This window comes from Drosophila biarmipes, chromosome X (assembly GCF_025231255.1).
Source record: "Drosophila biarmipes strain raj3 chromosome X, RU_DBia_V1.1, whole genome shotgun sequence".
In the NCBI taxonomy this organism is placed as follows: Eukaryota; Metazoa; Arthropoda; class Insecta; order Diptera; family Drosophilidae; genus Drosophila; species Drosophila biarmipes.
Genome location: NC_066611.1, coordinates 6,999,203 through 7,012,921, shown reverse-complemented (window position 1 = coordinate 7,012,921; position 13,719 = coordinate 6,999,203). Strand labels below are relative to the sequence as shown.

General features: G+C 44.8%; 1 protein-coding gene across 4 annotated transcripts in view; it reads left to right on the top strand.

The window, feature by feature from the left end:
• LOC108024295 (midnolin homolog) overlaps positions 1-13,322 on the top strand; it is a 72,498-nt gene extending 59,176 nt beyond the window's left edge. For all 4 annotated transcript variants that reach the window (XM_050884724.1, XM_050884714.1, XM_050884718.1 and 1 more), the window contains 6 exons: positions 3,602-4,331; positions 5,860-6,665; positions 7,325-9,566; positions 9,633-9,810; positions 10,642-10,761; positions 10,827-13,322. In XM_050884724.1, coding sequence (XP_050740681.1) covers positions 3,602-4,331; positions 5,860-6,665; positions 7,325-9,566; positions 9,633-9,810; positions 10,642-10,761; positions 10,827-11,013 — 4,263 coding nt within the window. In that variant the 3' untranslated portion in view covers positions 11,014-13,322. The remainder of the gene's footprint in view (positions 1-3,601; positions 4,332-5,859; positions 6,666-7,324; positions 9,567-9,632; positions 9,811-10,641; positions 10,762-10,826) is intronic.
• Positions 13,323-13,719: the final 397 nt, after the last annotated feature.

The following is a 13,719-nucleotide window of genomic DNA, read 5'->3' as shown; positions in this document are numbered from 1 at the left end:
ATGCAAAATAGGTTTCAGTAGGAACAGGTTTTGTTTGCCCGGGAAACCATAGATTAAAAACTAAAAGGTACTTACAAAAATTCCCTAACTCAGAAATATTTTTGGGGATTATAAAATCAAAGATAGATTTTAGTAAAAATGAAAGTGTAGCCACATCCATGTGATGATGCCATAATAGCTTTCACCATTCATGTGTGTTGGTCATTGTTTTTTCTTCCTCCCATTTTTTTGTTGGCAACTCACGTTTTAATGGAAGGGAACGCGACATTTTTCGATATATGTGGAGCGTCTGGCTCTGAAGTGGGCTCTGAAAAACGCAAAAAAAAAGGGAAAGGGAGGAAATTCGTTTGGCTTTTGCAGTTGTTGCTATTACTCTCCATGGAGTAATATTCGACGATAACTCACAAACACAAAGGCCGCAGCCAGGACACGTTTGTGGCCTGTGTGCGTGCTTTTTGTTTATTTCAATAACTTATATATGTGTATATTTTTTATGCGACTCCAACTCCGCCACCTCGCCGCAAACAAAACGGAAAACAGCGGAGTGAAGCGAACAGACAGCGTCAGCTTAGATATCACTCATACGCCGCGTTGTCTGCGCTTCAGGTATTAAATTCCATTCCCTGACAATGCTTCAGATGCCCTGTAAAGGAAGTAGGTTCTCAGATACGTTTAAATTTAATGCGATAAATTACAGGAAGGCAACCATTCTCCAATGGTATCAATTTACATTTATTTTATTACATGTTTTAAATAATAGTGCAATTTAAATGGGTAAAATAGGGCTACGTTACTGTTAAACAGAAGTTTCCAACTGTTTAAAATAGTGATGTGTATATTATTGTTAATTCAGTTACTATTTATTATTATTATTATTTTTTCTTGGGAGTGTAACTATTAGGTTGGTCCGATTGACAAGTCGATGGTTAAGAAGATTTTCTAAGTTCTATTTCATAATTCGCTTTTATTTTTTGGTGTGTTTTGAAAACTTACAGATTTTCAAATTTTTTTTTTTAATATTTAAAAGACAACAACAAATAGGAAAAAAACAAATGTGGAAATGAAATGACACTAATCTATTTAATTTTTTAATCTTTATTTAATTAATTTAATTTAGTTATCTAAAATTTGTATTTTTAAATCAATCCTTTTTTTATTTTAGTTTATTTTTTTTCCACAAAATACATTTATAAAATAGATGTAATTAGCTGCTTTAAAAAAAGAAGGTTTGCTTGGGATTTTCTGAGACCTTTGCTTATATTTATAAAATATTTCAAGAGGTAGTTATATTTTCTTTTTGACTTTACAATTTTTAATTTTTTATTTTCCAGTGCAGCTTACACCATTGCAGATTACTTGTGTGGGCTAAATGGTTAAGGGATGTCCACCCAGCGAGCATAGCTATAGGTAGTCATCGGCATTAGTCGCTAGGCTAGAGGAATGGTAAAGATGTTCTACTGATATGTAGACAGGACATCAGAGCTCCTTTGACTCCCCGCTTGCGTTGATTTCCTTTTTGCTTTCATTAAAGTTGGCATAAAAATCACGTTGCTGCGGCAACAAGCGCAGACAAGTGGAGTCGGAAGTGAAGGTGGATGGATTCCAACAGTTTTCATTATTCCAGAAGTCTCCCATTCCCGCCCGATTTCTAAGGGCAATCGTGCATGAGGACATACACTATATGTACATATATGGTACACACATAAACGTCTGCTTATATCGCTTGTGGATAATCAAAGGCAAATATTTAAACAGGAATATGTGAATGGATGGCTTCGCCGAGAGACCCCTTCTGCTGTTGGTTAACGGGCCACAACCCCATTTCACAATCTGCCTTGGAAACCCCCTCGCAATCTGCGCTCGCATGGAGGGGGCTCTTGTAGCCCATGGTTTCAAGTTCAAATTCATTAAAAATGTTTTTTGATTCAGTACCGACCCCTTCGTACCCACTTCACTTGTAATTTATGAGTTTCAATTAAAAATGTTCGAGTGCATCTGCAGTCTCAGTGCAGAACAATGGCAACCCTGGCCTGCGGCAGGGTTGTCAGCGTTGTCCCCGCCAGTGGCCAAACATCAATTTCCGTTGGCAACATATCAGGAACAGCCAGCCACACAGATGGCCTTTCAAAGTGGACATGGGCCATGTAAACGGAAATTTATGTTTAACATAATGGTCAGGAGCAGGGATTCTGGACGGGGGATGATTATGTGAGGTTATGGTGAGGTTAGAGTGAGGTTAGGGTGAGTTTATGGCGAGGTTAGGGAGAGGCTGCCTCATAATTTGCACGCATTAGGCTCCTGTTAATGTCACCGATGTTGCAATTCCGTAATGTCCAGCCTATTTGTCAAACTCAACGCAAGTGGATCGAGCGGAGTACATTGTTTTCGGAGGAGATGGGGATTGGATGTGGAAATGGGAATGGGAATGGACAAACAACAAGGAAGGGATATTGTGATTGACATGGAATTGTTATGAACAAACTGACGCTGGGGAGCGGAATCGGGAGTGGGAATTGGCAAATGAAATCCATCCATCATGGGGGAGAATAAACCAGACAAATGACAGATGAATCGTGTATAGTTCAATGCAGGGGAATTATGACTGTTGTGTTTCATTGATTTGCAACCTAAACATAATGAGCAACAAATGGATAAATACATTTACATAAATTTAATTTAGATTTCATTAAAACATTATGTTCAATAACAGACATATTAAATTGTGTGATTGAGTAAATGTGCTAATATTTAAATCAAAGTATATAATAAGTTTTGAGGCTAGTCATTTTTACTTATATTTATATTTGAGAGCTATGATTCCATATTAAATTTTATTTTAAAATTTTTCAAGTTACCTATAATTGTTAGATTAAATAATTTCATATTTAAAGTAAATAAAAACCGAAATAAATAAAAGCGTTAAAATAAATATTTAATTGTTCACGAAATCCCTGGATGTACTATATTTTTTTATCGTTTTTTGTTAATAAATTATTTAATGGCGTATTTATGACTATTGGTGCTTAAAGGCTTTTATTACAAATTGTTCTGAGAATCATATAGTTATACAGGAGAAATAAATGATATCTGTATAAATCCTTTTTTATATGAAGAATACGAAGGTAACGTTTTTTAGTATCCCAAAAAATAAAGAAGAATAAATAAGTTTAATATTCATTTAATATCCTTTATAAAATGGTAGTTACATGAACAAAACACAAATTTAAAATTGAATTATTTTCTTTGAATAAAAGCACTAAAGTTCGATAAACAAAGAAAAAACGGGCAGATGTTGCGTATACGCCACCGAACCGTGATAAAAAGCTGGTTTAAAAAGTGTTGCCTACTTTTTGGGGCAGGCTGGGTTCGGTTGGCGGTTGGCCAGTAGTTGGCGGCTTTCACCGACCAGGGAAACCCAATAACCGCCACAAAAGCGTTGGCCACGCACATTCCTCGCCGCCGGCCGCCTTTATTCTTTTCAATTAAATTCCCAACAAATTGGAAATTGAAATGCAAATCAAATTAGCCGCCAACAAATGCTAATGCCCCTTTCCCCGTCTTTCTCTTTTTTCCACGCTTCTTTGCTGCTGTGTACTAACAGCAGCTGCCATTTGGCGAAGCCCAACAAGCGTTGCAGCTACCACCAGCAGCAGCAGCAGCAGCAGCAGCAGCAACAACATCAGCAGCAGCAACAGCAGCGGCAGCAGCCCCGCAACTACCGCCCCCGCTGCCCGCCCCCGTGGCCACTTTGCCCAGTCAGGCGGCAACGGCAGCAGCAGCAGCAACAGCTGCAATTTTGGCCACCCACCAGCAGCAGCAGCAGCAACATCAGCAGCAGCAGCAGCAACATCAGCACTTGAGCAGCAACATTAACAACAACAACGGCGGCAACACACACAGCCAGCCGAGTACGCACAACAACAACAACAACACATTGCCAGTAGGGGCACAGCAGCAACATCAGCAGCCGCAGCAGCAGCAGCAACAGCAGCGTGCAACACTGCAACATCCGCCGCTGCCCAACAGCAACATCAAGCAGGCATCGGTGAAACTGATCGAGGGCTATTCAGATCCCAAGGATACGCGCAATCACAAGAAGGTCTACCACAAAAAGGCCAAGAAACGATCAGGGCCGGGCCACAAGCGACACCAGCAGCACCAGCAGCAGCAGCAGCAGCAACAGTTGCAGTTGCAGCAGCAACAGACATTGCCAACGCCGCGCAGTGCCCAGCAGCAACAGCAGCAGCAGCAACTGCAACAGCGACACTCCACCTACAACAACAACAACGGCAACTTGAGGAAGGACAAACGCAACAGCCAATATAATTCAGGTATCTATCTCCTTAAATTTAAAATAACCATATAAATCTCATTTGAAGTTGGCAAATAAATGGCGCATTCATTTTATTTAATTACGGAAATCATGGAAATTCCCCAGCTATAAAAAACCCTTTAAATCACAGAAAAAGCAAACAGGGCAAAAATAAATTGCAAATAAATCCAATTAATTCAGTAGCAACATTTAAATGAACTTCTGCAGCTGCAAAACAAACAGGGCAGCCATAAAAAAGTGTAAACTATTAATGGGGTGCGAAAATATTTTTAACAAGTTGTCATTGCCAATTAGGGCTTTAAATAAATTTTTGTTTTTTTTTTTCAATAAACGCCGTAATTAATAACAATTTCTTAGGGTGCATTACTCAATGTCAGGTTAACTTTTTCTATTGGCATTGTTTAAGTTTAAGTTTTTCAGATATGTCTGACAAAGTTTTGCCACAAAACGGTTTTAATTTAATTTAATGATAACTTACTGTAACCTTAACTAGACATTGAGAAATCTGACCTTAACGGCCTGAATTAATAACTATGCATTATCCTTAATGACCAATCAATACCAAACTTTTCTTTCCAAAGTAAATCAAGAGGAAAATCCATCTTTTTTAGCAAGTAACTGGGCAACAACAATACGTTGCAGCTTCCACAAACTTTTCTCAAGCTGAGGAAAACCACTTTGAATCAATAATTGAATTAAATTCATCCAAAGTTCATTAGGCCTTCATGGTCCAGAGATCTTAACTAGCAGTCCACTGCAACTGGCTAGTGGCTAGTGGCAATTAGGAAAAGCCGAAGGCGGCACAACTTTTCCCGCTGCGGCTACTTCGATTATCCAAGCGGAAAATGGAAACTGGCAGCCGCTGATTAAGAGGAAAAGCTGGGGGAGAACTGCAGTAAGATAGAGACGACTCCTTCCCGGGAGGCAGTGGGTGAGGACCTGGTTGAGTCGCGGGAGTTGGAGGAGCAGCGGGCAGCCAAGCGCCAAATAGACTGCGTCAACTCCATTTGCGTTCCGATTGCGTGGCCTGCGGCGCCGCAGTGTCGTCGCTGCGACTTAATTACAAACTGTCAGCGCCGTCTCAGTGCCCCGGAAAAATGCGCACTCCGTCTAAAATTAACCAGACGTTGTCCTTTTATTTACAAGATTTCTCAAAGGGGGAAATCTGTGCGAAGGCACTTCATTAAAGTAAAGACTAGGTTCGTTGTAAGTAGCAATCAAGGTAGCGGTGTTGCACTTTAAAGTGCCCTCTATTTAAGGGGAGGTTAAATTTAAACTTAGGATTAGCCGAGATGAAGTCATCCATACATTTTCAGACTAGGTGGCAACTCTCAGCGAGAAGAGTTATCCAATCGTTGAAAATAGTTTAGAAATAGTGAAACGTACATTTAATTTAGAAATTTGATATAGAACTTAAATAATTGGTTTAACTTAAGCTTTTATTGAAGCTAAATCATAATTTAATCATAATTTAAATTCAACTTATGCAAATCTTATAACCTTATATTTTCTGTGACCCTTTGCAGACTCCTCAGCGCCAAAGTCCTCCGACGACGAGGCGGACATCGACGAGGAGGTTGAGCAGCAGCCTCTGCCCGTGCCACAACCTTCTGCCCAGACTGCTCCACTAACGGCGGCGGGTCTCAACTCTCCGGACTCCATATCCGATGACCTGGTGCGTCCGCTTCCACCGCAACTCCAGCGCAGTCCGCGCAAACTGACCGTCGCTCCGGCGGACAATAAGCGCCAGCCCTCGCCCTACTACTACTCCGATCTCCTCAAGAGTCGCGACAAGGACAAGGACAAGGATAAGGACAAGGAGCGCGACAAGGACAGGGAGGACTTTAAGCTCAAGTGCCGCCAGTCGACGGCCAGTGAACCGCCGCAGTCCACTCAAAGTCAATTGGGTGGCTATCGCAAGAGCTCCAGCTTGGATGTGCCGCCGGCGGCGGAGGAGCAGCCGGAAGCCGAGAGCCACGAGGAGGAGGATCCCAGGGCGGGACAGGACTCGCAGTCCACCCCGAAGCGGTACAGTTTCACCGAGGAGGGTGTGCACATCATACGCTGCGAGACTCCCAGCACCAGCACTTCGGAGGAGTCCGATTGCAGTGAGTGCCTCAAGCGGCGCGAGTGGCACGCCCGGGCCTTGGCCCTAGTGCGCAAGACCTGCAACGTTCAGCCGAGGAACCAGAGCCAGATCCCCATTCAGAACCAGAGCCAGGGACAGAATCCCACTGGCAGCGAGCTTCAGCTGCAGCTGCAGCACTGCGACGCCGGCGAGGGCGAGCTGCTCAAGTGCTGTCCACCGCCACCGGCTCCAGCGGAGATCCAGGTGGGTTAAGAAATTATAAAATAGTAGTACCATAATAATGTTAAAAATACTATTATATATTTTCCTAGCTTAAAGTAAAAGGTTTCATTGAAACTGATAGTGCATCAGCCAGCAGAAGCCCCACGTTGGGCGCCATTTCGTTTATAGTGGCGGTACAAGCCCTTATTTTAAATAACTTCAAGAAATAATGTATCTTTGAATGAATTGCTTAAAGTCTTTACAAGAATGATAATAAAGGGGCTATACTAACTTTATGCGTAAGCTTGTACATAATAGCAAATGGTTCTTCCTTCAAATGTTTCATCAATCATTTAAAAAAATAATGGCCTTAGGTTTGTACAACAGAAATGTTGGAGAATATATAACAACTAGATGACCCGCGTGGGGCGCCAATTTTCTTAAAAAGTTGGCAAAGTGCATAAGTAACAAAAATGTAATAATAATTCTTTATATTTTTAGCTAACTTTATAAAATGTAGGGCTGCTAGAACGTGAATTGATTTATTTCCAAATATAATTTATATAATCTAGAGCAACAAAATAAAAAATACTAGGTAGTTAGATGTTTATAAGAAAAATGTTATATTAAACAAATTTAAAAGAAAAGAAATTTAAATGTTAATTATCGTAATTAATCATCATATTTTTCTCTTTTCTTAGGTCCAGGTCCAGCCGATGCCACCGCACCGCCTGCTGGGACCAGCAGCCGTGTGCGGAGCCTGCATCACATCCGCTCCTGCCTCCTCCTCCTTGGCCGGCGGACGGGGCAGCGAGCCCGGCGATGATCTGGAGGAGGAGTACTTCCGGCCGCGCAGCATCTTCTATGTGCATCCGCATGGCGTCCACGAGTGCGCCGAGTGCGTTCAGCCAGCTCAGCTATCTCAGCCATCGATTGCGACTGCGACAGCGACTGGCCAACCGTCGACGCTGAGCAATCCATCGCTCGATCTCTACGGCGACGACGAGGACGAAGTGGACGGCGACGAGGACGAGGACGAAGAGGACGACTCCGAGGACATCATGGGCAGCCGGCGGCGGCAGATCTACGAGACGGCCTTCGACTGCAAGATAGCCAAGTCGGACGACGACCTGGACGAGGTGGATCGCATCACCAACTGCTCGGTGCTGCTGCAGTTGAGCAATGGCAATGGCGGCGGTGCTGGCACTGGCCCTGGCTCTGGTGACATGGGCAAGGTCATCACCGGCCCCACCTCGAAGACGCGGGCGGAGTGCAAGCGGGCCAAGAACTCGAAGAATCAGGCACTGCAGGAGCAGACGGGCGAGGCCCATGTCCAGGTGCATCAGGTGCAGGCCGAGCTGGGCAAGCTGCAGCTCAGCCAGGTGGACCAGCAGAATCAGAATCAGAACCAGGCGACCGCCAACGCCGCCACCACCACCAACACCACCACCGTCGTCGTGGGCAGTGGAGTAAGTGCGTCCAGCACCCAACAGCTGCCGGTGCGCGGCTATACCCCATCGCCGCCGTCGACGGCGCCGCTGCCGATGAAATTCCCGGGCAAGCATGAGCGCTACCTGAACATGAACAGCATACGGAGTGCGCCCAACCTGCCCGCCGCCAATCCAGCGCATCCCCGCCTGCGGGACCTCCGCCTGCCCATCCAGTCCATGCGGCACCAGTGCGGCGGCAGCAGCAACGACAACAGTCTCACCGACAGCGCCTACGTGAATCCGCCCTCGACCAACTCGAATTCGAACGCGGCCTCGGGCTCGGCCTCCGCATCCGTGTCTGCCACGGGATCCGCAGCCGCCCGCAGGCCGCGATCCTTTGTCCTGGAATCGGGCCGCGTTCTGGAGCTGCGACGCAGTGCCCAGGGTCATCATCAGGGTGGCCCGTCGAGCCATCATCACCACCATCATCATCATCATGGCGGGGCTGGGAGCCGGAGCAGGAATCGCCAGGGGCAGGGACAAACGGCAGGCGGCGGCGGAGGAGGAGCTGGAGCTGGGGGTCACAACTACAGCAGCACGGAGAGCATTGCCACCTCGAGCAGTGGCGGCAGCATGGAGTCCCTGCGCTCCAGCACCAGTGAGGGCAATCGCAGCACCTCCAGCTCCGAGTCCCGGCACTCTAGCTCTCTAAGCTCGCACAGTTCGGAGAGTGGAAGCGGTGGCAGTGGTGGCTCCAGCGTGGCCTATCCCCTGCGGCCGGCGCCCCTGCTGCTGCACTCCAAGCTGCACATCCTCAGTCCCATCTCCGACAAGTCCTCGCAGGAACCGGCCTCCGCCAGTGCCTCGGAGCAGTCACAGCAGCCGTCCCAGGCGCCGATGGCGGCGCAAGAGGAGGATTCCACTGGTGCCCCGGCAGGCGCCGTCCAGGTGAATGCCTCCCTGAAGCAGCCACGCAGTCGTGGTGGAGCCCCCAACAAGGCTCTGCTCCAGCTGGCCGATGAGCTCCTGGGCTCCGACAGTGGGATATCGTTGCACTCCCGGGAGGAGGGCAAGCCCCAAGCCTTGGCGCTGCAGCGTCTAACGCTGCCCAAGCTGCAGTTGATCGGAGCCGAGGGCTCCAGCTCGGGGGCAGGCAACTCGGCAGCGGGTGGCAGCACGGCCGGAGGATCGGTCTCTGTGTCGGGTTCGGGCTCAGGGGTAGCCGGCTCTGGGTCAGCTGGCATCCCGCAGGATCTGCGCGATCTGCCCTTCGACATGCCCAAGCTGAGGCGCCGCAAGACGCTGCAGCAGGAGGCCGCCTGCACCTCGGGCAGTGCCACCTCCGTGGACCTCGGCGAGCTGCCCTTCGACATGCCCAAGCTGCGGCGGCGCCTGCGGGCCAACCAGGCCGAGATCAACAACCTGCTGATGCACAGCACCGAGTCCAGCGGCATCTCGCAGGCCTCCTCCAGCCACTCGATGCGCGACGACCAGAAGTTGGCCAGCAAGTTGGGTGAGTTGGGAGTGCTTCTTGAAGTTTTTGTCCTAAGTAACCATGGGTCTCCTTCTTAAAAACCAGATACAGCCCTTTTCCGGCAGAACCTCACCCTCAACCTGAACGAGTCGCGGCAGGCCACCAAGCAGTTCGGCAGCCTGGATCTGAGGGGTCTCAATAGCAACAAGGAGCTGAACCTCAGCCAGGGATATGTCACCGCTGTGGACCTCATCGATGTCACCATTCCGCTGGAGCGGCAGGGGTAAGCTAGTTGATAATAATTCGGGAAAATTGAACTAAGGGTCGGTTTCTCGAGTCCCGGTTAAAATAGTTTTCTAAAATAAGTAGAGACTTCTTAATCTTGTTTTAAAAGCAAATCGATTTTACAGCCTCGTTTAAACTAGAAAGTTATTTGCTGATTTATTGAAAAGCTATAGAATAAAACGGGGTTGAACAATAACCAAAGTTTGCTTTCCCGAGCTTCTGTTAAAGTGACGGTTAGCTATCTTGCCGATAGGAAAAAATTAGATAAACTTTTCGTCACAGCAAATCGACTTTATCAACTCCTTTATTTATTTGATTTATTTATTAATTAATTAATTTAACTAAGAGTTCGAGTGACTGTTAAAGTTAGGTTAACAAAATAACTAGAGTTCGCTTTCTCGAGTCCATGTTAAAGTTTCTGATAACTATCATGCCGATATTCCAAAAATCGTTTCGTTACAGAAAATAGGTTTTATCAAATTTCTTAATTTATTTATTTATCAAACCGAAAAATACCTAACCAAGTCCTGGTTAGATTTAAGTCTCTCTTAATAAGAATATATATATTTTAACCGGTACTCAAGAACAGGTGGAAAACTTGGGAAACTTGTAAGGGAATGACAAATGTTTGTTGGAATAGCCTTAAAAGAATTTTTTTATAACTAACTTAAATCTCAAAAAATCTTTAAAAATTATATTATATTACAAATTTTATCCCTTCGCTTAATTATTCATCTTAATGTATATCAATAAAATAAAACCGTTGAGTTTTAAGGTTATTTATTTATTATATTATTTAATAATATTCCTACTCTATTCCACCTTGTAGTTGGTACCATGGCGCCATCACGCGAGTGGAGGCGGAGACCACGCTGCGTCCTCTCTCCGAGGGATCCTTCCTGGTGCGCAACTGCGAGTCCACCAAGCAGGACTACTCCCTGTCCCTCAAGTGAGTAGAACCCATTAAATCCTGAATAATTGATTAACTAATCTTGTAATTCCCTTCTTTCGCAGGGGCGCCAAGGGCTTCATGCATATGCGGATCCAGCGCAACGAGACCGGCCAGTACATCCTGGGCCAGTTCAGCCGCCCCTTCGAGACGGTGCCCGAGATGATCCGTCACTTTTGCCTCAACCGGCTGCCAGTTCGCGGAGCCGAGCACATGTGTCTCATCGAGCCGGTCATCGCCCAGCTGCTCTAGGCAGGAGCCAGGCGGTCTGGGGAGGTGGAAGGATAACCCAGGAAAGAAACTCGAGGAAAGATCCAAGAGCTCTGAGGAGTTGGACGGACAACCAGGATGGAGAAACTCCAAGAACTCCGAGGATCAGAAGGATAACCAGGAGGGGAACCTCTAGGGAGGAGAGGGAACCAAACAGAATTACATATTAATAGCCTGTAGAGGACTTAGGAACCTATGTGAACACATGTGTATGCACTAGTTATATACGCGATAGTTGGTAAACGGAAGGATGGCAATTTTTTTCATGTTTTTTTTTTGTGTGGCCTCGAATTTTTTATGTCGGTCAACCAAAGATACACCCACACTCACTCTGACACACGAACTAGTTTAGCGTTTAAAGTACGTAGCACATTCAGACAATACCAGCAAGTTACAAAAACCAGAAAACAACAAAACCAAAACCCAAAAAAAATACCAAACAAACGATATTTATATAGAAGGCATATATACAAGCAAGGCGATATATACAATACGATATGTATAACTTTATATATGGATATGGATAGCAAGAGCACGGCCCGCAAGCTGCTGGAGATTAGAGTTACAGAGGCAGGAGGCAGCCCTTTTTAGATGTGTTTACACCGAACCGAGCGAGGATTTCGAGGGGGCAACTTTTGGAATTCCGTTTGGCCAGAGATTTGCGGTAGAACCACACACACATAGCGATTATATAAGGTCGAAACTTTGCAACTTTTCGTAGCACTCACACACACACACTCACACACTACAAAACTGGCCCACTGGCAGCAGCCATTAGCCCACGATTATTCAGATACTTATGCCATTACCCACAAGCCCTAAATCATTTTTGGCGACTGCCAGTGGGCCCTCGCTTAGGGCACGTTCACACTAAGGCAGACGTTTTAGCAGGCAACTCTAAAAATTTGTTGATTAATTTTATGTTACCAAAACAAAGAAAACGAGCAAAAAAATAAGCATAATCTATATGAATGAGAACTAACTTTAGCAGGCGGCGATGTCAGTTTTTTTTGTCTTAGCTGTAGGTCAGAGGTACGCGAAGTAGAACGCTCAAAGCGCTTTTGGTTAAAGGATCGAATCGGATACGATAGGATAGGATGTGAGGATCGATTGATTGCCGCGGATGGTTGGTGAGGAGGCAAGGATATAGCAACGCATATGAAATGTCGGTTTAAGTGTTAGTTTCTAAATGAGCGAGCGAACGAGGGGCAAACTAAATATATATATATATTATGAATGCTACAAAATGATATATACTTACTATTTATATTTCTATATATACATCTATATATATATATACACGATATTACAGAGCAGTCAATGGTTTTTTGGTTCCAGTTCGAGAGGGAGAGAGAGAGAGGCAGGTGTCGCGTGTCAGGCAGGATGCTGATTAACTAATTATCGTTTCTGAGGCAGTGTTTTCTGTTCCAACCTTCGTACCGCCGAGCAATGCAACAACTGATTTCCAGTGTCCAGTATCACCCAGAGTTATGTTTAAATACGAATATGTGTGTGCCAAAACGTATTATTCTAGTCATATGTATGTGAATACCAGCGCGTTATGTTATTTTCCATATGTTGATTGTTGCCTAATTTCTAGTACTCAAGCAATCCGCAATGCAGTGTGCAATACTCTTATAGCTCGGTTACTCGTGTATCTATGATTTGACTAATTTAGCCATAAGTTCGTAGCCCCCGATTTGTTGGCCATTTGGCGCATAAACGGCTTTTGTAAATATACCAAATATATGATGAAGATGCGACACGACACATATGACATGATGTATACAAGTCGATATGATTTTATTTGCAATACAACTTTTAAGCTAAGATTTCAACTTCACATAGAGACCGCCACTCCACATACATAAACGACGTACATAGCAATGTATTTTGATGCTTCCGTAGCAGTAACAAAAAAAGAAAATAAAAGAACAAACCAACCAAACTACCAAAAATCAACAAAATTCCAAGATAATCGCAGCACTCGGGCACCGTTCACACTGGCATTCGAAGAGGTCGTAGTGCAACATCGCTGAGTGTCGATCGCTTCCGTTTTGTTGTGTATAAATAAGAAGGAACGCCCTTCTAGTGGGTCTGCGGCTTACTCTAACCGAACCCTGTACTCCAACTAGAGGCGCTCCCTATCTACGGCACCCTAATATCTGATTAATTCAATTAGTACAGAGCGAATACGTAACGAGAAATTAACAAGCAGAAACCGCAACAACAAGCGAAACAAACGAAATGTATTTAATAAAAATAAATATGAAAATTTCCAAAACAAAAGAGTTTTATCACAGAGGTGGTTATTTATTCACGTATTGGGTCCGTCGCATACTTTTGGGCTGGCCAAAAAGCCCTTCTTACAACACTACTTGGAAAAACCAGTGCCATTCAGTCTGAGGTATATTTTTTATTGATTTGTCTTTCGAAAAAATATAATATTCCCAACAAAGTCTAAATTTAAGATAGATTAATTTGTGTGGTTTTAAGAGTAATTGCTCAATTACATAGCGATCGCCTCTCGCACTTCTTGCAAACAATCCGGATGCGGTCCCTTCAGAAAAATGCGAAAATTTGTTAAATTTGTTTCAATCCATTGGCATTCAAACCTAGACACTTTTGGCTTTTCAGTCTTTTCGAAAACATTTATAATGCACTCCCTTACAAATATCTGAATCCCAT